The sequence below is a fragment of the Wolffia australiana genome, chromosome 4 (genome assembly GCF_029677425.1).
Source record: "Wolffia australiana isolate 7733 chromosome 4, ASM2967742v1".
In the NCBI taxonomy this organism is placed as follows: domain Eukaryota; kingdom Viridiplantae; phylum Streptophyta; class Magnoliopsida; order Alismatales; family Araceae; genus Wolffia; species Wolffia australiana.
Window position 1 is genome coordinate 19578169 of NC_135838.1, and position 22940 is coordinate 19601108.

A 22940-nucleotide genomic window follows, 5' to 3' on the forward strand; every position below is an offset into this window, starting at 1 on the left:
TTATATTATTGATTTCAGAGTTGTCTCCTTGGAAACTTTCTTTTGTTGAATCTCATCGATATCAAAGCCATATACTTGATGTTCAAATGATTGACTGTGGGCTGTGTGGAACCTTTGTAGTCTGAGTATGTTAACCAAAGATGGCCGGTTGTACCATTGAAGTTGTGGGGTACATCCTTCTCCATTACCCCCGTACATAGAACTGTCAATCCAATAGAGAACCCTCTCTAATAGACAATGTCTCCTTGATATACAATGTTTCCCTGATATAGTCATCTTGGACGGGTATGAATGATTGAAGCTATGTCACTCTTTCTTTCCAAAATATTACTGAATTCAAATGAAACCTCCCTGAAATGTTCCCTTATTAAGAGGATAAAGAGAGAATCAGTTGAGGATAAATTTGCTAAAGTCAAATGTAGGAATAGGGGAATTGGAAGAGAGGATGTTGTTGTCAATTCATAGGACAGAGGGACATGTGTTGACCAGTAGAGAGGTGTCAGGGGTTGGTTAGAGGAGAAGAAGGGGGGGAGAGAGAGAGAGAGAGAGAGATTCGACTCATGTCCACTGGTTCATGCCCTTCTAGAGAGTGATATGATTCCCTCAGGAACATATTGAGAAGGGGGAAGAGGTGACCCTGGCGGGATGGACTATGCTGAGAGGGAGGAGGCTGGCAGAGGAGCAGCAGAGTGGGCATTGCCAGAGGGGAAGAGGCCCAACAGAGTGGATGTCATCGAGTGAGATAGTAGCTACCAGAGGGAAACACTAGATTTGTAACTTCATGTCCTGCCCTCCAATGAGGGCTACATATTTAAAGGGAAGTGCAAGACGAGAATGCCCCTACTGGGATTACTTGAGGGAATAGATCGTGACAGAGAGGAAGGGCATTATGGCAAAATTAGAAGGGTAGTTGGGCTTGTAGGCCCTACTGGGCCTACAAGCCTCTCATAGATATGGGTTGTCTGGCCAAATACTCCCCCTACCGCGACCAGCTTGCCCTCAAGCTGGAAATCTGGAATATTGTTTTCAGATGCATTGTTTGATGCTATATCGTATAAAAAGCCCATGACTCTGATATGCCCCCAATATGAACGTATCGGCGTTGGGCCAAAGGAACAGGAGCAAGGAGCCCAAACCCATGCCGGGAGCTACGGACGGGCCTGTTACCAGCCCACCGGAGTTGGTGGCCCAAATAGAGGGTGGGAACCTGGATTAGGGGGGGTCGAGAGGAAGGGGCGGCGGTCGGCTGGAAGGGACACGCTGTCTTACTCTTTCTCTCTCTCTCTCTCATTCTTTTCTTTCTCGGACCACCCTCGGATTCCTTCACCTCGTAGGGAAGGTCTGCCACTCCGGCAGCTCCTTGCTTACTTGGATGGGGTGAGTTGGAAGAGAGGGAAACCTTGAACTTGGGATTGAAGTATTTTGGGTGTGAGGATTTTCTTTCTGTTGTATCTCTTCTCTCTGTCTACCAAGTTGGTATTAGAGCCACGACAGAACTGCGCGGTAGAGAAAATGGGGAAGGGGATGCTTATCCCAAAGACATGGCGGTGGAGTCGGGGGATTCAGAACGTGATGAAACACGCACTGGTCTCCGCAAACTCCCCACCATTGAAGCAGCTCTTCAAGGCATGGAGGGGCACCATTCGACAATGGAGAATCAGTTGGTGCTAATCACCCGACAGATGGGACGCTGTGTTCAGCACTGACAGAAGGCATTCTCGGCCCAGGCATGGCATCCCCCATTGCCCCTTTCTAGTTGGAGTGGCTCCAGAGGGTTCCACGAGCAATCCAGCCGGAATCTCTCCGTCCCCACTCCCCACCACCTTGTGCCTTGACTGACAGCGCTAGTGGTTGAGTCGTGCCCACTGCTGCACAGGGATTGAGTCACCATTGTGAGGAGGGGTATACCACCGTCAAGCTGGTGGATTTACCCACCTTTGTGGAAGGTGACCCATCAGGCTGGGTGTATCAGGCGGAGACTTTCTTCAACGTCCAAGACACGCCGACAACAATGAAGCTTAAATTTGGCAGTTTAAGCCTAGCAGGTGATGCCTGCATTTGGTACCGATGGACCAATTCAAAGGAGCCTTTCAAAGATTGGGCTGATTTCAAACATAGCCGCAAGTGTTTCTCCGAGGCTTGCGTTCTGACATCCAAGCCGAAGTGAAGCTCTTCCGACCAGAGGGTCTCATCAATCTCATGGACATGGCACAGGCTGTTGAAGATAAAAATTGGGCCTTGGCAGGACACCCCACGCCACGGGGCGCCTTGCCCCAAGCTCGCCAATCTCGGGGGTCAAGCTTTTCACTCGTGAGGGGAGAGCCACGTAGGGGAACGAAGATATCGTCACACAGCTTAGGGGGAGAGATGCCTCATCGATCACCCCCTCTAGCCTCTCCCAGTCCTTGGGGTGTCAAACGATGATTGACCTTGATGAACGCCTAAATTACAAGAGTGGCGGGCAAAGGGTCTCTGTTTCTCCTGCAATGAGTGATACACGCCAGGCCACCGCTGCAAGCATGAGGTCCACTTGATCCTCATGGACAAAGAGGACCACGGTGCGATGAACCCACTATAGCAGAAGCGGGGGCTGACGACAAAGATCCTCGGGAACTGCTCATCGAGCTGTTTATGAATTCTGTGGTGGGACTCACGGCAGAAGGTACAATGAAACTTTGGGGCCACATAGGCAAGAAGATGGTGACTGTCCTTATTGACTGTAGGGCCACGCACAACTTCTTAGCCCAAGACCTGGTGGATGATCTCCACCTTCCCATATCAGCTACAAGCAATTATGGCGTTATTATGGGAAATGGCGACGCGGTGTGTGGGCTGGGCATCTGCAAACATTTCAAATTGAACTTGCAGGGGTTGGATATCGTGTAGGAGTACCTGCTCATCGTCGATAAGTACGGGTGTGATACTCGGCATGAAATGACTTTATGCATTGGGGACAACAGAAGTGGACTGGGCACAACTCACCCTTACCTTCTGAGTAGGCAACTCACAAGTTATGCTACAGGATGACTCCTGCCTTAGTCGCAGCAGAATCTCGCTGAGGACATTAATGGTCGAGCTGCAGCAGGACGACACGGGCATAGCCAAAATGTATCAACTTGTATGCGACACCACCCCGCTGCATGAGACATCACATGAGCACTGACCACGAGAACTCCGGTGACAATTTACTGAGGTGTTCGTGGAGCCACAGGGTTTACCTCCAGTCCAAGAAGTAGACCACCGCATCACCCTAGCGTCTTGGACCCCGGCCATCAGCGTGGGGGCATACCGATATCCTCAGTCACAGGAGGAAATTGAGTGCCTCGTGGGGGACATGATGCAAGCGGGATTGATCCAGCATTCAAGCAGCCCATACTCTAGTCCGGCCCTTCTTGTGACGAAAAAGGATGATGGCTGGTGGTTCTGCGTGGGCTTCCGTGCTCTGAATAAGGTCACTGTGGATTTCCTCATCTAGATGACCTCTTGGATGAGCTCCACGGTGTGGGCATCTTCAAACGGGTGGACCTTAAATCCAGCTATCATCAAATTTTCATGGGAGCAGAGGATGTGGAGAAGATGGCTTTTTGTGTGCATGTGGGGCATTATGAGTTCTTGGTCATGCCGTTTGGGCTCAAGAACGCGCCGACCACTTTTCAGAGTTTGATGAACTGCATCTTTCGGCACTACCTGCGAAGGTTCGTCCTAGTCTTTTTCGATGATATTTTGGTGTATAGCAGGATTGAGCAGGAGCATCAGAACCACCTCCACAAGGTCTTTAGCAAACTTCAACAGCATCAATTGACGCTCAAAGCCAAGAAATGCTCGTTAGCTCAAAGAAGGGTGGCTTTTTTGGGCCATTATATATCGGCTGGGGGTGTTGAGGTAGACCCAGAGAAAATTGCTGCTATTGCTGTGTGGCCGCGACCCACCAACCTGCGTGAGCTGCGGGGTTTCTTGGGGCTCGCTGGCTACTATCATCGATTTGTTGAAGGCTTCATCAAACTGGCGTGGCGGCTAACGCAGCAGCTGAAGAAAGATGCATTTGTGTGGAACGGTACCGCAGATCATGCCTTCCGCGCCTTGAAGAACAAAACGACCATGACATTTGTGTTGGCGCTCCCTGACTTCTCACAGCCTTTTACTATTAAGGCAGATGCCTCTGGTATGGATCTCGGAGTCGTGTTGATGCAAAACCAATGACTGGTCGCCTACTTTAGCAAGTCTCTGTTGGCCCGTAATTGCCTCCGGCCTATTTATGAGCAGGAGCTCATGGCGATTGTCTTGGCAAATAAGCAATGGCGCTGTTATCTATTGGGGCGACACTTTACGGTCTACACTGAACTATAAGTCTTCAGAATACCAGGGTTGGGTTGCGAAGATACTGGGCTCTGATTTCTCTGTCAGTTATTGTCCAGGAAAGAGAATCAGGCGGCCGATGCACTGTCCCAAGTGCAAAACGAGGTTACCCTTCAAACCCTCCCCATCTCTTTTCTATACTTGGAGGAGTTCTTGCATGTGGATGATAAGATCGCTCGAGACCGTTTTCTGGGGAAGACCATGGAAGCTTTGCGAACCAACCCGGCAAGTTCCCCGGGATATAAGTTACGAGAAGGGCACTTATTCTATGGTGGCCACATTGTCTTGCTTTCGTCCTCAGCGTTAATCCCAAAATTATTACATGTCTACCACCACTCAGTAGGGGGGGATACCCAGGAGAATTACGCACATATCAAAAGACTTTCTCAAGATTATTTCTGGCACGGTATGAAGACCTGAGTCCAACAATATGTCCACCCCTGCGACATGTGTCAATGGGTGAAGTATTCGCTACTGTCGCCAGCAGGCTTACTCCAACCACTCCCCATACCCAAGCAGATTTGGGAAGATATATGCATGGATTTCATCAAGGGACTGTGAGGGTTGACTTGTTCAACACTCATGTTCTAGAAGCTTTCATAATGATCTAGAATTCTCTGGACTTTTCTAGAATGTTCTAGATACTTCTAGAACAATCAAGACTCTTCTAGAACCACTTCTATATGCTTCTAGAATATTATTGAGTCCTCTAGTCCATCCTAGAAGCTAATGGATCTTTCTAGAAGCTTGTTTGTTTTTCTAGGTGTTCTAGAAAGTTGTGGAAACCTTCTAGAGAGGGAGGTTTCTAGAAGCTTCCAAGGAGCTCTATAAAAGGAGGTGTCTTCCTCATCATGGGTAGAATTCTGAAGGAATTCTTGAGAGCATCCTGTGATCATCCTTAGAGGATTCAAGCTTAGGTAATTGGAGAGTTGGACAAGAGTTAGGGACAAAGCATCTTGCAAAGAGGCTTTTGGAAGAAGATGACACCATTGGCGTATCTTCTTATTGGTTAGTACCTTTAGAGAACTTGTTCTCTTTTCTCCTTTTGTACTTGCTATTTTGGACCACTATTGTGAACACTTATCATCCTGTCCAAGAAGGTTATTTTCTCCAAATCGTTGCGTGGGTTTTGTTTACTCTCATCCCTATATTCTTGGTGGATTCTTGAGTTACTTGGATACATACTTAAGGCTCCATTAAGATAAGATCCTCAACAGGGACTGCCATGCTCCAAGGGTGAGGACACTATTCTTGTGTTCGTGGACCGCCTAAGTACGCGCACTTTGTACCTTTATGTCACCCTTTCTCTTCGCAGGACGTGGAAGAGGCATTTACATCCCATATTGTCAAGCTCCACGGATTTCCACGCTCCATGGTCTGCGATCGAGATAAAATCTTCACCAGGCAGTCTTGGGAGAATCTGTCCAAGGGACTCAGTTAATGCAGAGCACCGCTTGCCACCCCCAGACTGATGGGCAGTCCGAAGTGGTGAATCGTTGCCTGGGAGACTGACTACTTACGCTGTTTTGTAGGGGAGCGACCAACCAGCTGGATGTCTTTCCTCCCATGGCCGAGTACTGGTACAATACTACATTCAATGTCTCCACTAGCGCTACCCTGTTCAGAGCAGTTTATGGTTGCGACCCCCCACCGCTGTTTCGATTCAAGGCCCTAGCCGAGGTTGCGGGACCCCTGGCAATAAAGATGGAAGAAAGAGATCATGTTCTACAAGCATTGAAGGTGTCATTAGCAGATGCCCAGAGTTGCATGAAGACTCAGGCACACAAGCATCGGCGCAACCTGCAACTAACAGTGGGCGAGGCAGTGTTTGTCAAGCTTTGATCGTATCATATGAATACCATGTGCTCACAACTGTTTCAAAAGCTTTCACCCCAGTATTATGTACCCTTTACAATTGTTGACCGCACCGGTCAGCTAGCATACCGGCTTGCCTAGCCCCTAGGTTCGGCTATCCACCCGTCTTCCACATCTCTCAATTGAAGAAGCAGCATAAAGCTAATGAATGCCCCCAACCGCTCCTGAGTGACCTCAACGAGCAACTACAAGTGGCCACAAGACCGGAGCAGGTCCGTGACATTTTTCAGTCAACAGAAGGATGGGAGGTTCTCATATAGTGGCAACACTTGCCTCCAGAGGACGCCACCTGGGAGTCGGCAGCAGAAATCACTCATCATTACCCTGACTTCCACCTGGGGGACCTGGTGGCTTCTACGGGGGGGGGTTTTGATACATCCCCAATACAGACATATTGACGTCGGGCCAAAGGAACGGGGCAGGAGGAGCCCAAGTCTGTGGGGGGAGCTACTAACGGGCCTGTTACCAGCACACTGGAGGTGGTGGCCCAAATGGATGGCAGGAGCCTGGATTAGGGCGGGGGGTCGAGAGGATGGGGCAGCAGTCGGCTAGAAGGGCCATGCTCTCGCACTCTCTCTCTCTCTGTATCTCTCTCTCTTATTTTTTTCTTTCTCGGACCACCCTCGGATTCCTTCACCTCGTAGGGGAGGTCTGCCACTCCGGCAGCTCCTTGCTTGTTTGGACGGGGTGAGTTGGAAGAGGGGGAAACTTTGAACTTGGGATTGAAGTAGCTTGGGTGTGAGGATTTTCTTTCTACTCGATTTCTTCTCTCCGGCTGAGTCGGGTCTACCAGACTCCTCGTCCTTGGTGTCTCTCCCCTTCACTTACCGCACATCTGTTGTACTTCTGTATTCCTGCAGCAAAAGGTGTTCTTGCACCTTTTCGGGCAAAGAGAGGCAAACTGGGAAATAGACTCATCAAGAACATGTGAGCATTTCGTCTCCTACTTCTCCTGAAGAATCTTCATACTTCTCTGGCCCAGGGGACTCTGGATTTTTGTTTTCTGTAAATCTTTATAGAATTACTGGAAAGGAAAAAAAAGCTCCGGGCTAAAATGAAATGAAACAAAATAATAGCTCCAGCATGTTATGATAAGAGAAAACCCATGTCAAATTGGGCTATAGAGTTAATGTTGTGTTATTGGTGGGATGTCAAATTTGGTGGTTCTGAGAAAGCAAGTATTTTAGATGTAATATTGATTAGGCCATTTTTATAATTGAAAACAGATTTTTATCAAATTATTTTGGGAAATAATTATAGAAAGTTGTTTCTTCTAGTTTTGGTTTCCTTTTTCATGCAGCTGTACCCTTAACTGCGTTGGTGTTTCTCAGTGATGCAAATAATTATGACCTTGTACAAAAAGTTGGCGGAGGAAAGTATAGTGAAGTTTTTGAGGGCATAAATATGAGGACCAACGAGCGTTGCATTGTCAAGATCCTAAAACCAGTTAAGATGAAGAAGGTAGAAATTTTTTTTTTTTTATGAGTCTTTCATCACATTTTATTACTTTGTTCTCCAAATGTCAAGAACAATTCATTTCCATGGAACCATGATGGCTATCTTTTGACTGAGAGATCTGTGCAGATAAAGAGGGAAGTCAAAATTCTCCAAAATGTTTGTTCCGGGCCAAATATTGTGAAGCTACTGGATATTGTAGGAAACCCACATTCAAACACTTCAGGTCTCATATTTGAATATGTAGATGGCACAGATTTCAAGAATACGCTGTCACTGCTTGCAGAGAATGATATTCGTTACTATCTTTATGAGCTTTTGAAGGTGCTACTTTTTATCCATTTTTCAAAGCAACTTCTGGTTTAGACAAGATGGGGATCACTTTTCTTTTTAATGTCTGGACATTATGGCTCATTTTCAACTGCAAAATGTTGAAAATGGATTTTGCTGCATGTCAACTTTCCCTTTATCACAGTAATTTTTATCTCTTTTATTTGGTTTTAGCTTATCAGGCAAAGATCTTACCCAATATTCGTTCTATTTTTCCTTAGCCACAATATATAAGTAACGAGCTTGAGTGATTTCAACATGTTTGTCCTATTCTTGAAAACAACGTGCAAGGAGATTGGGGTTAAGGTGTCAAATCTTCAGCAATTTGAATGATGTTTATTTCTATCTGATTTTAATCTCTACTAGTATTTTATCTTGTTAACTTTTCTGAGATCTTAGGTCTTTTCTGTATAAGCATCTAAATATGGCCAATGCCAAACCTCTGGTGACTTCAATTGCAGTACAGTTTTCAGAACTAAAATTCAGTCCAATATGTGTGTTAAAGTCTTCCAGTCTGATACGGTCCCACTTAGGATCTATCGTCTCCGATATAATTTGAGGATAAGGAGAGTTCCTGGGGTGAAGAAGAGAAGGGGAATGGTTGGGGAGAGACCGAGCAGGGGGGGCAGGGACCGGGGAGGGGACGAGCCGCCTGAAGACGCGGTGATGTAGTGATACGATCCGCGCCCGGGTCTAAGAACGTCGTGCACGGCCCAGACACCAAGAGGGAGACCCAGCCCAACAAAGCCCAACATCGCATCCTTAAGAGCGGCCTCTGAGAAGGAGAGAGCACCTTTGATCGTCATCTCTACGAATATTCTGAGGTCTGACTCCTAGCTTACCTCTCTCTCTACGTTGCAGAAGACCACCCCTGCAACGAGAAGGCAACTGATATGATTCCGGGCAGTGTCTATGAGCGCCGGAGGCCCACGAAGCCCAAATAGATCACAAAGCTCTAAGAAGCCCTAACTTACGGGCTGGGCGAAAGGGGAGAAGGCATCGAACAACCAAGTGAGTATTCTCTCCCTTTCCTCTCTCCTACACACGCCATTCCCCTCGGAATGGCTCTCACCCTCATCTCCCACGCAGACGATCTTCCCTGCGGTAACCAAGGGTGGCCATGGAGTAAGGAGTCGGCCGGCGGCAACCCCTGACCTTGTGCCCCTAACCTATCTTCCTTCTCCGTCCCCTTTGTCTCTCTCTCTCTCACGATCTTTCCTCCCGTTGGATCGTTGTGGGTTCTATTCTTGTGAACGGAGCACCTCTGCTCGAAGGATTTCCTTACTCTTGAAAATTAGTAGCGGAGTCTTATCAGCAACTAGGAGCCGGAGGCGTGCATCACCCCGTCTCTCTCCCTCTCTCTCCCTTCCCCATGTCTGGACACCCTTTTCCTCCTTCCAACTCTCAATGTGCCTACTCCGTCGACCTCTTCTTCCAACTTCTTTTCCCTAGTGTTCTCTGGTGAAACCGTGGATCTGTTATTAGCAAGTTCAAGTTCTTGTTCTCATTGAGGAGTTACAACGGAGTCGTAACACTTTGGTATCAGAGCCATGGAAGCCCGTCTCCAGCAACTCGAGTTGCAGCTCGCACGGCTTCTTCAGGTCCTGGAAGTTCAAGGCGGACTTCAGCAAGCGTCGGAGGCAACGCCGTCACCTTCGCTGGCGGCCCCTCCTCCATTGCCTCAGGAGCCCCCGCCTGCGACTCCCTCTCCTCCACCCGACTGGCAGCCTGCAGACGCTGCCCTTCAGACACAGGATGAGCACCAGAGCCTTCCAGACAACCCTAACGGGCCAATGCTGGACCGGATGGTAGGCCCACGAAACATGTCCCGACGAAAAAGGGCCCGTGCGGTGACGCTTATCGAAAAAACCCCACAACTCGGGGCAGCTGGGCCTTCGAGGGCAATATTTTCAGAGTCGCGAACCACCGAGCCCAATCCGTTAACAAGAGTCAATCATCTCCCGGTGGCAGGATCCGCAGACTCGCGGCCGGCTCGACTTGAGTTCGGTGCGACCAGAAGCCCTGTCTGCCCGATACAAAATTGTGCCGAGCAGGAGTTGGGAGAAGCCCTGCTCTGTCTTCACAGTCCCCGCACGCAGATAGCCTTGCAAGAAGGCAGGGGCACAAGACCAGACGGTCACCGGAAAGCAACCGTGCGGCCGGGAACGTCTCAACGAACAGCACGGGGCTACAATGGGGAATCCGCCTACTCTGACGATGCTAACTTGGGCCACCGCCAACCACCTTCCCGACGGCTTCCAGCTGTGATGCCACGTCACGATCACTATCCACAAGAGCTGACAGAGTCAGACGAGGACGAGGATTGGCACTATCAAAAATGGCCACGCCGTGAACGAACCAACAACCAGCGAACACATCCATCCCAGATCTCCGGACGCCGTCGCACTGCTGAATTCCACTATTCTCTGGAGGTGACCCGGAGCGCTGGCTGAGACATGTTGAACATTATTTCCGAGCATCCCCGACCCAAGAGACAGAGCGACTTCGCATTGTGTCGTCTTACATGGAAGGCAAGGCTTCGGCCTGGTTTTGTTTTAAGGACGATCGTGCAGGGTTCAACAGCTGGGACGATTTCAAAAAACAATTAAATTACCGGTTCGGATTACAACCAAAAAAAGCCTATCATCAGTTGTTCAAGCTACGGCAGACTGGCTCCGTCGATGAGGTTGTCTCGGCATTCGTGGACCTCATTGGTTATCTGCCAGAAATTTCGGAAGCAACGGCGATGCATGCCCTGTACTCAGCATTACGACCTGCTCCACGGACGACCTCATTGACTGTGCCTTCAGGGCGGAAAAGATGTTGGCTCAACTGGAACCTGTGTCTGTCAAAAGAAGCACTCCCGGGCTACGTGTGAGCACTGAAACCGCTCGGGCGTGGCGCGGGGCCATGCCGCAGGGAGCATCAGAGACCGGGACACCTCACCGAAACCCTCGCCAACTCCGGCTCACTACGGAAGAATTTGCAAACCGGAAGGCTCAAGGCTTGTGTTTCCAATGTAACGACAAATTTGCACCCGGTCACGTCTGTCGAAAAACACTCAATTTCTCCATTTTCATGGACGCGGACGAGTCAACCGGATCCTTTGTGGACGAAGAGGATGAGTCCGAGACCGAGCCGCCCCCTCCCGAGCCGCCCATTGTGGAGATCAGGCGTCTCCGACTGCAAGCAGTCACAAACCTGTCATCACCGCACTCCCTTCAACTACGAGGCACCCTCCATGGGCAAGCTGTCACCATCCTCATCGATTCGGGTGCCTCGGACAACTTCATCGACGACACGCTGGCACGCAGGTTAACATTGACCAGGATGACAACATCGCCCTACCGGATTCATTATGGAGACAGTCAGGGTCTCAACGGGACGACAGTCTTCCGAGGGTCCCCCTTCAGATTCAAGATTACTCAACTTCGGTTGACTGCATTCCAGTGCCAAACCTCTGCCTTGACGTCATCATGGGTTTCTCGTGGCTGCGGACCCTCGGCTGGACGACTACCCACTGGGATCTACTGCTGCTACGCTTCCAGGTGGATGGGATCTGGCACACGCTGCAAGGAGACCCTAGTGTGACCCACTTAGCAGCTGTCCCCGCCGCGTTCCGACTCTCGAAGGTCCCCACAGACCGAGCCGTCCGGTGCCAAATTTCTCTGACCTCGTTGTCTCTTGTGCAGCCTGCAAGGGCCACCGACTTCGGCGAGAAATTCCACAATGCTTTTCCATTGGTCTTCCAGCCGACGGACGCTCTACCGCCTCAGCGCTCTTGCGATCATCAAATCACATTGCGCCTAGGGTCAGGGCCGGTCGACTCCAGACCATAACGATATTCATATCTGCAGAAGAATGAACTCGAAAGGCTGGTGGAAGAACAACTCCTTGACGGCATCATCCGGCCATCGCGCAGCCCCTACTCCAGCCCTGCTCTGCTAGTTAAGAAGAAGACAGGAGGGTGGTGCTTTTGCGTGGATTATCACGCACTTAACAGCGTGACAGTGCCCAATCGTTTCCCAATTCCCGGTTGTTGATGAACTCTTGGAGGACCGGCCTTGACAGTGCTCAACGGCGTGCGTGTGTTTTCTAAACTCGACCTCAAGTCTGGGTATCATCAGATCCGGATGCAGCCAGAGGATATTGAGAAGACAGCATTCCGCATGCATTTGGGCCACTACGAATATCTGGTAATGCCTTTTGGGCTTTGCAACGCCCCCGCCACCTTCCAATCGTTCATGAATACTATCTTCCAACCATATCTATGCCAATTTGTTCTGGTTTTTTTCGATGACATACTCATTTACAGCCACTCAGAGAGCGAGCATGAGGCGCACTTGATGAAGGTACTGCAGGTCTTAGGGGATCACCACCTCCATATCAACCTCAAGAAATGCTTCTTCGGCCAATCCAGGCTCGAATACTTGGGCCATTGGATCTCCACAGATGGGGTAGCCACCGACGCCGGGAAAGTGGAGGCAGTGCAAGCTCGGCCAGTGCCCTCATCCATCCGCCAGCTCCGAGGGTTTTTAGGCCTGGCAGGATACTATCATCATTTCATCGCCGGTTATGCCATGCTAGCCTCCCCCCTCACGCAACTACTGAAGAAGGGCAACTTCAAGTGGACCGCCGATGCCCAACAGGCATTTGAGAATCTGAAGCATGCCTTATCTACCGCGCCGGTCCTCGCCCTCCCAGACTTCGGCCAGCCGTTCACGGTGGATACCGACGCCTCGGGAGTGGGTGTGGGTGTGTGTGCCGTGTTACTCCAACACGAACGTCCAGTTGCCTTCTTCAGTCAATCACTGCCTATGACAGTACGAGCACGTTCTGCTTATGAACGAGAATTGATGGCCGTCGTCCTCGCCGTGAAGAAATGGAGACACTATCTGATGTTCCAGACATTCATCATTCGCAGGGACCAGCGCAGCCTCAAGCACCTCTTGGAACAACGCGAAGTACAAGGGGATTATCACCACCTCCTCAACTAACCCTGGGATACCTTCTCCATTCAGTATAAATCCGGCAGCTCCAACCAAGTTGGTGATGCTCTCTCTCGCCAAGTAGCAGCCGAAGATCATCAGCTGGACATGGTATCAGTCTCCACGTGGGGAGACGTGGCACAAGTCTGAACCGAAGTAGAAGCCGACCCAAAACTCCAGAAGGTGGTACAACAGTTGCGCCGAGCGCCGAACAGCCACGGGCACTTCTCTTGGACCAATGAGACGTTGCTACACAAAGGCCGCTTGGTGCTTCCTGCTGCGTCAGCACTCATTCCTCGAATCTTGACAGAATTCTATGATGGCGCTCTCGGGGGCCATTGGGGTTTTTTGAAAACATGCAAGAGAATAGCTCAGCAGTTGTATTGGAGTGGTATGAAGCGAGACATTAAGAAACACGTCAACGCCTGCGCCAACTGTCAAAGGTTCAAGTAATCGACCCTCTCGCCGGCCGGACTCCTCCAACCCCTCCCCATCCCACAACAGATTTGGGAGGACATTTCTATGGATTTTATTGAAGGACTGCCGAAAGCAGGAGGTCTGGACTGCATCCTCGTGGTCTTCGATCGCCTCAGCAAATACACTCACTTCATCGGAATGTGTCACCCTCTTTCGGCGCGAAACATGGCTGACAAGTTCGCACGAGAGATCATCAAACTACACGGATGCCCCCGCACCGTTGTCTCCGATCGCGGCAGCCTCTTTCTGAGTACCTTCTGGAAGGAGCTTCACACCTTACAGGGCACTCAACTCAAACACAGCTCAGCTTATCACCCCGAGTCTGATGGGCGGACCGAAGTGGTCAACCGATCACTCGAATCTTACCTTCGCTGTTTTGCAGGCGATCAACCGAAGAAATGGAGTGCGTGGCTTCATTGGGCTGAGCTCAGCTATGATACCTCCTACCACAGCTCCATAAAGATGTCTCCCTTTCAGGCGGTTTATGGTAGGGCACCTCCCGCACTCCTTCGTTATGGCAGTCCTGCAACGCCAGTCGATGACCTCAACCGCATGCTTCAGGAACGCGACTAGATGCTATCTCTCCTCCGTCAACATCTGGCGCACTCCCAAACAGCAATGAAAGCCACCACTGATCGCCACCGCCGCCCTGTCGAGTACACCGAGGTCGACATGGTTTACTTGAAATAGAAGCCCTATCGCATGCGCTCACTTGCCCGCCATCCCAATGAGAAGCTAGCAGCCAAGTTTTTCGGCCCCTACAAAATCACACAGAAGATTGGCCATGTGGCCAACCGTCTTGCCTTACCACCCGAAGCCAAGATTCACCCCATCTTCCATGTCTCCCAACTGAAACCGACAGTGGAACCAGCGCCTACCACCCAAGCCTGGCCGGCAGGACTGACGCAGGAATACGAATGGACGGCCCAACCAGCCCGGATCGCTGCCTTTCGACCGTCTGCCAACGGCCTGCAAGTTCTCACGCACTGGGACGGTCTCCCCGACTTTGAAGCAACATGGTAACTGGCCGATAAGTTGCGCAACCAGTTTCCAGCTTGAGGACAAGCTGGTCGCGTTGGGAGGGAGTCCTGATACAGTCCGCACCCGTGTCTATGAACTTCGTGCACGGCCCAGACACCAAGAGGGAGACCCGGCCCAACAAAGCCCAACATCGCATCCTTAAGAGCGGCCTCTGAGAAGGAGAGAGCACCTTTGATCAATCGTAAGTCATCTCTACGAATATTCTGAGGCCTGACTCCTAGCTTACCTCTCTCTCTACGTTGCAGAAGACCACCCCTGCAACGAGAAGGCAACTAGGAGCCGGAGGCGTGCATCACCCCGTCTCTCTCCCTCTCTCTTCCTTCCCCATCTCTGGACACCCTTTTCCTCCTTTCTACCAACTCTCGACGTGCCTACTCCGTCAACCTCTTCATCCAACTTCTTTTCCCTAGTGTTCTCTGGTGAAACCGTGGATCTGTTATTAGCAAGTTCAAGTTCTTGTTCTCATTGAGGAGTTACAACGGAGTTGTAACATGTAGAGACTATCACGAGGAGGGGAATTGTAGAGGGAGGTGGAGTATGGATATAAGAAGAGAAGAGAGGAGGGATACCAACAGTCTACCCTCCTAAAGGGAGGGCTGTGCTATTTAAAGGAAAACAGGGGAGGAGAGAGGAAAGGTAGAGACAAAACTGCCCCTCAGGACAGCTAGGGATCGTATCACAGTCACATTGGACTCCGGTCACGGTGAGACATAGGGAAGAAACTCAGGTAAAATATTTAGAAAAGATTCAAAAAATAATAAATAATTAATGATTAAATATAATAAAGATTTGAGCATGTCGGTCTGTCAGGTCTAATATTTGAATTACAATTGTCAAATGACCTCAAACTTTGTGTAGTATATGATGCTCACATCCTACACGATAATAATCTGGATTCCAATATCAGTCTAACATGCTGATGTTACACATTTCCTTGTATTTGTGAGGAAGCATGATGTTATGATTCCCATCATATCTAGGGTTAGTTTTGTCATGTTAGCCCATTAGGGGAATTTTGGTCATTGACCCTTATGTATTTCCTTTAAATAGGGCAAAAAAATTCCCCAGTCAATCCCTGTCTCCTACGTACAAACACGGAAACATCTACTTTTCTCCTCTATTCCGCTTTCTTGACCCCCAAGGTGATGCACCCAGCAGCAGTGTCTCATACCTGGAGATCCCTTTTCAATCCGTCAGAACTCTCTATCATGCCCTTGTTCCCTCAAACCCTTAGCTGATAGATTATTTTTCATGTCAATAATTCTTTGGCACGTTCAACTTTTTATGGGCTTGATCAAAATTTATCTGAAATACTTCTTTTCTTAATAATATTTGTTTAAGGTTTTTCTACACATCTTAGATTACAAAAAAAAGACCATAGTAATAAGAAAATATTGAATGTCTCAGATTACTAATTTATTGATTAATGTCAGGCCTTGGATTATTGTCATTCTCAAGGAATAATGCATCGTGATGTAAAACCTCAAAATGTCATGATCAATCATGATATGCGTAAACTTTGGCTTATAGATTGGGGTCTGGCAGAGTTTTATCACCCTGGGAAAGAGTACAATGTTCGGGTGGCTTCAAGGTAAAGGTAGAACCAAGTATGTTGAAAATCAAGTTATTGACTTAATGATTTGTATTAGGAAAATTCTTTGAAAATCCTTTTTAGCTTTTTTTTGCATATCCAATGGATAAGTGGCTGTGTTTGTTGTGTTGGAAAGAATATAACCGATCTTAAAACTATCAGTTGGGTTTATACATAAGCACTTATGCAAACATCTTTGGGGACCACTTATTACAGTTTTCTTCATCACATTTTCTATTGAAAATTTTTCAAATTTGGAAGTCAAATCTTATAATTGAGCTATCTTAAAATTGGACACTCATGTGTTTTTGGAAGTCAAATCTTATAATTGTGCTATCTTAAAATTGGACACTCATGTCTTTTTGGAAGTCAAATCTTATAATTGTGCTATTTTAAAATTGGACACTCATGTGTTTTTGGAAGTCAAATCTTATAATTGTGCTATCTTAAAATTGGACACTCGTGCCTTTTTAGAACTCCATACAGGTGGAGATAGAAGATGGAAGTGGAGGGAACAGAGTAGAGAGGGAGAGAGAGAGAGTTGGGCAACTGAGTCTTTCCCGCCTCCCTGGGAGTATCAACAAAAGAAAGACATGAAACAAAACTCAATTCAGTTGGGAGGTTTCTGATACGATCCCCCTTAGACCTACTCAAGAAGATGCAAGGAGAAAGCCAGAAGCATGACATGAGTGGCATTTTAGAACACACATAGGACCTGAAAGTAGATTGATAAAACCATCGCCTGGTGTTGTTGCGATCAGTACTTTCAACCATCCCCATCTTTATCTTTCAGTATTCAAGCTGCCAGATTGAATTGGGATATAACAGATTACATGATGAGGCGCTTCTTTTGGAGAGGATCTGCACTGGAACAAAACCGTGGGCTCGCGATAGTTGCATGAGACATTGTGTGTTAACCTATCAAATTGGGAGGATTGGGAATTTTACACGTACAAAATATGAACACATCACTACTAACGAAGTGAGTGGAAAGGATTATGAATCCTAGAGTTGACCTCACCATTCAAATATTGAGGGACAACCTTGACAGGGGTTGAATTGGGAGAGAAAAACAACTCCATTCCAAGGGCGCAGACAATCCTTCCCGGGTACAGGACGTCTTCTCGCCAAGTTAGGCTTTGGCTTGGTATTTCAGTATTGGTTGGATGTTTGGTCGCCACAATCCATGTTGGATGAAGCATTCCCTCACTTATATGCGCCCACACGGAGCCTAATGCCAAGGTTCGGGCTTGTTTTGATGGAGTGTGGAACTCGATGTTAATTGGTGCCCTGCCAGACCAGAGGGTTGCAGAATTCCTGGACATGTAGCAGTCCCCAGCTCAGTTGAGCCCAAGGTGCAGCAAACAAGATGGCTGGACATGGGTCAATGGTCTTTTTTCTGTCCAAAAGGCTTACATGAGGATCCGAGAAGGTCAAGAGGACCTGAAAATCATGTGCGCATGTAGGTTCATATGGCACAAAAAGTACTGATGAAGGTATGGATTTTTGCCTGGCTTCTATTACGGAGAAGACTAATGACTGGGGACTTTCACAAAAGGCTATACCCAGATACATCATCAGCATGTGTGTCATACTCAAGAGGGGAAGAAGACTGTCAACACCTATTTTTGGAGTGCCCTTTTGCTCGCACGATTTGGGCCAGCCAAGAATATCAATGGTGGACGTAAATGTAGAGGCTTTTGGGGCTCAATCCAAAGTTGCAGCTGTAAAAGGAAGGAAGAAGGTGGGCTAGTACTGGTGGCAATTTGGGTCCCATGGTTGCATAGGAATGAGGTGCTGATCACGGGAAGGATGGCTTATTCCGATGGAACTATCCAAGAGTTGGAGGGACTTAAGGCGTCCTGGTTTCCTCGGGTTGTGGATGGTTTGAAAATGTTTAGAAGACCAAAATTGGCCTGTAAATTTCTACTAAGAAGGTCATCAACTCGTCTGGTGATCTTCCCTTTTAATGTTCCAAATAAAAGGAATAAAAATAAAGGAATGCTATAAAGGAGGGCTAGCTCCCAAGAAAGGGAGAGAATTCTGTTATTGACCTTGTTAATGGTGGGAGAGCGCAGATCCTCTGATCCAGAAAAATGCGGTAGATCCGGCCGCATGGAGTCCTCCATTATGCTATCCAGTCTATCCTCAATCTCTCTCTCTCTCTCTCTCTCTCTCTCTCTCTCTCTCTCTCTCTCTTCATTCCAGTTGTTATCGGGAACGGTTCTCGATTGGAATCAGGTTTTTAAATTTCCTCCTCTTCCAATTCTTAGCAAAAATGACCAGCATTATATTACTGGTATGAGAGCTTGGAGATTCTTGGGTCGGGCAAAGAGATGGATCAAGATCCGTGAGCTGAACCATCTGATTTGGATTTCCAGCAAAGAACAGCTAAAGTCCTTGAACACCTGATGAAGCAAATCGACTCCATCAATATTTGCCTGAACAACATTCAGCCGCCCAATATTCCAGGTTGAGAAGTTGGAGGAGTTATAAGCCCCTCCCGAGGCAAGCCAGACACGCCACCACGGGACCTGAGGTTAGACATTAACCACCGAACCAGAAGACGATCTAGTTGAGCCAACGCAAACTGACGTAGATCCGGTCACTGAAGGATTTTGATTTAAGGCTCAGATTTCTATATATTTTATTATGGTCTCACCTCTGAGCTCATTAATCATTGTATGGTGAAGATCGTCACATGGGGAGTCACGTGTGACGACTTAGGAATAAAGGGCTATGGGTCGGCCCATTAGGAAGGGCCAATATGGACCTAATAAAGAATACTGGTTTTGAAGTATGGATATAAGACAATGGCACACAGAACGGATGGGAGTCTTTTAGATAGTGATTCAAGAAACAGGTGACATTGACGGTTATCTCGTGGCGGTGCTGCATTCACCTAGAGTGCGGGAGGGTCGGGAACATTCTGGATTTGAGGATCTCCATCATAGCGGGGAGGAGGGGAAGAATGTAAACAAAGTTTATTAGTCTCAGCTTTCCCTCTCATTTTCTCTTCTGTCTTGATGTCTCTCTGTTTCTCCTCTCATCTCTGCCAATCTCTCTCTTTCCCAACATCCAGCAATTCTGTCTCAACCTCTAGTGTCTGTTTTGATTAACTTTCCTAATTGTGTGAGAGCCTATAGTACGATAGTTTTTCCAGACTCGGCAGGAGAAATGTGAGACTGCACCTGAAATCCGATTCTGTTAACCCTAATTGAAATAGATATAGAGAGATTTCCCAAGGAAACAGGATACTTGAAGCTGTGGTGATCAAATAATGCTTCCCTTTCTCCATCACATTCTCTCTAATATTTCGCCCCTAGTCAGTCTACTGCATTCTCTCTCTCCCTATCTCTCTCTGTCCCTCTCTTTCTCTTTCGCTCTGCCTATCTATCTCTCATAACTACAGCATTGGTTGATTTCTCACCCTATGAATTGTTTCATTTGCTTCCATTTGGTTTTAACACTTCTTCCTCAGGCTCATTTGTGATCTCTTTATCTTACAGAACCATTTATACCAGGGACATCTAGACTTGATAGTTTCCTGATTTGTATCTTTCCAGATATTTCAAAGGACCTGAACTCCTTATGAGTTTTCAGGATTATGACTACTCTGTGGATATGTGGAGCCTTGGTTGTATGTTTGCTGGCATGGTGAGATCATGGTTTCCAGAAATTTTTGTTCTCTTCAGTTAAAAAGTTATTCCAACTTATTGAGTTTTGTCCCTAAATAGTGATTTGTTTATTAATGTTTCTTGATCATCCATTTATTTCAGGAGCTCAGAAATTTCATCCATTCAACTGACCTGATGTCCCGAATTCTTTGAGAAAAAAACCTTCAATAATACTATATCCTATATGTATTGCATCGCCCTAGACTCTACCACAGCAGGGAACTAGAAGGGAATGTAAGTTAAGACCCCTTCAACAGAACATTGCTGACTGAAAAAAATATTATGTGGCCTCTATTCATCCCTGGGAGCTTGGTTTGGGAGATTCAGCCAAGCAGTGACAATCCATCAGAGCAATAAGATCTTTCACTTCCTCCAAAGTCTTATTTGTATTGATGATGTAGTAGATATCCAGAAATTAATTTTTCAGTTAGGAGAGAGTTTATTTGAGTGTATAAGTTATCGATAACATTTCTGGAATATTTCTCAACAAAGTATATTTCCCGGATCTCTTGATCAATACAAGCATTAAGATTCTTAATATTACATGCACTACAAAAATTCTAATAAAAACTTGGGCAGTGAAGTAGATGATGAATATGTGGATTGTTGAATGTACCAAAAACTTTGGAAAACTCATCTATCTATTATATACATAAACATATGTGTTCAATATTGAAAAATGTATTTTTTGAGCCAGTTGATGCACGGTCATAAAAACACATGTTTGCTAGTGGCCCGAAGAGTCTTAAGATATCTGAAGAAAGCAGTGACTTAGGGATTTTGTTCTGAAGTCAAGGAGGTCTAACTGTCAGCCGGGATATTTATGTTTCTTATTTTACCTCCTATTTCCCTTATGTTTACTATTTTTGGTATTTCCTTTTTGGGCTATTTCTATTATTGGCCCAGTATGTGTATACCATAACCTGTATTTAAATAATGATTGTTTAGTCAAAGAAGTCTGGTTGTTATTGTTCGATACCTGCTCTTGCTCCCCAAGGGTGTCTAGAGGAGACGAGATTCACAATCAAGATCTGGAGAGGCCTGTCTCCATTGAATACACTCCATAGATGTTATTGCATTTTTTACTTTGACAGTGCAATCCACCACAGGTTACTGCAATTTTCACTAAAGAAACCTGATTACTTGGAGACACAAGAAGCATGAGGTGGGGGTTTGATCAAGGGCAAATATGGAAATCATGGCAATGGAAAAAGGTATCCGTGTGTGACTTTGGATATGGGGAGTAAATGATCTGAAAATCTAATGTGAAACCTCTACCAAACTCATGTTTTGTCATAAGTCAGCTATAAGTATAGCTATTGAACCCATTCAACACGATACAACAAAGCATAGCAAGGTATATCATCAGTTCATCACAGGATGTATTCGCGAGTTAAATATCTTCTGCAATCCATAACTCCTGTCATCCAATCAATGTGTTGATTATGGGAATGACAGATAAGCATCTACCAGCTTGCATGTAAGTGTGAGATATCACCCTCTGTATTAGTTTTAGTATTTTGGTTTGCCTTTTCCCTTTTTTACCCTATGAATCCTGTTGACAAGTTACCATGGTAAAAGGATGTCTTATTGGATATTTGAAAGACCCGATATGATAACATCTTATGATATGGTACTTATGGAGGTCATATCTAGAATTCAAGAAATAAGACGAGGGATAGAGATAAACGGGAGAGATGGGAGTGTGATTAGGTATGAAGGGAAAGTGTTATGTCCCTCGTGTACTCAAAGATCCTTGGATAACTTGTAGTAATGTCTTGAAGTGCAACAAGAAGGGAAATGATGAGAGAGGAGGTAGAGAAAGGAGTTAGAGAGGAGATGAGGGAATGGTCGGCGGGATGGACGACGCTGTCAAGTAGGCAAGATGGACGATGCCTGGTCTCGGGTTGGTCTGAGCTCCATCGCAGGACTGGACGTCTGCGAAGGAGATCGGTTAGGAGAGAAGGGGATTAAAACGAGAAGTGTGCAAGCACTTACTAGGTCGAAAGCCATCTTCTCCATGAGGATAGCCGGCTTAAGTAGCCCGGCTATTGGGCCTTCATCGTTGGCTAGGGCCGACGCTCGTATATGCAATGATGGATCGCATCAGAAAGAGAGATAGGTGAATGAACCTTCAAGAATTACCAGATCAGAAATTTTGTCTTACACGACGCCAGAATCCAGCTGATATGGCTAAACCACTAGATCATTTCCTTCTTCCATTGTATGGGTATATTGGGGGTATTGGTAGAACCCCAGTTCTACCCATAGCTGGTTATTTTCCCTCATAGGTCTAGTCAACGGATGAGCCTTAGTTGACCTCTTTTGACCTCAATGGGACAGTCATTCAGGACTGTATCATCTTATAAGCTTATGAAACACACTTTTTCAGATAAAGTAGAGATACTAATCTGTTACATCATATTTGCGTTCAAATCTGTTCCCATCTTCTCTTCTTCTACCTCTTCCTCTCTACCTTTGATTGAGCTTCTGATCCTCTGCTGAGTCAACAATTTCAATAAACCTGAATTATTTATTTGGTTCTTTTACCCAATCTCCTGTCTTTCTGATAGGCTATCAAATTACTCTACCATGTCTGAAATAGGGTTAATGCTGAAGATAAATGTATGATATTGGTACGAACCCACAAGGTCCTTTTGCGGTAGAGTAGGGGAAAGGAAGGTGAAGACACTGGAATAATCGTTGGCATAGGGACAGGAGATGCTGGGGTGGACTTCGGCAAGATAAAGGGCATGCAGAGTGGTTGGCGCCCTAGGGTTGTCCACGAGATGAACATCATTGGCAAAATTACTGACCATAGGTCCTTTCTGCCCTCCCACAAGGGAGGCTACATCATTTAGAGGAGTTTGTGAGAAAATGAATGACAAAAATAGCCTTAGGGGTTTGGGTTTGTGCGAGATATAAGCTGTTGGCTACTCAAGTTATGATAGAATGCTTATCACATTATATCCCCGTCTTTATATTTTTTTTGAAGCTTTATGCTTTTCTGAGTGATGATAAGCATTGCACATTCATATCCACAGATATTTCTCGAAGAACCTTTCTTCAGAGGACACGACGATGACGAACAACTTTTCAAAATAGTCGAGGTAATAAGTTTTACAATAAATAGTCGAGGTAATTATCATA

The 22940-nt window shown here is 46.9% G+C and overlaps 1 protein-coding gene across 2 annotated transcripts in view; it reads left to right on the forward strand.

The window, feature by feature from the left end:
• LOC144702271 (casein kinase II subunit alpha-2-like) overlaps positions 1-22940 on the forward strand; it is a 33846-nt gene that overhangs the window by 6447 nt on the left and 4459 nt on the right. For both annotated transcript variants that reach the window (XM_078574244.1, XM_078574246.1), the window contains exons 2-6: positions 7563-7692; positions 7816-8010; positions 15956-16113; positions 19680-19770; positions 22835-22900. In XM_078574244.1, coding sequence (XP_078430370.1) covers positions 7563-7692; positions 7816-8010; positions 15956-16113; positions 19680-19770; positions 22835-22900 — 640 coding nt within the window. The remainder of the gene's footprint in view (positions 1-7562; positions 7693-7815; positions 8011-15955; positions 16114-19679; positions 19771-22834; positions 22901-22940) is intronic.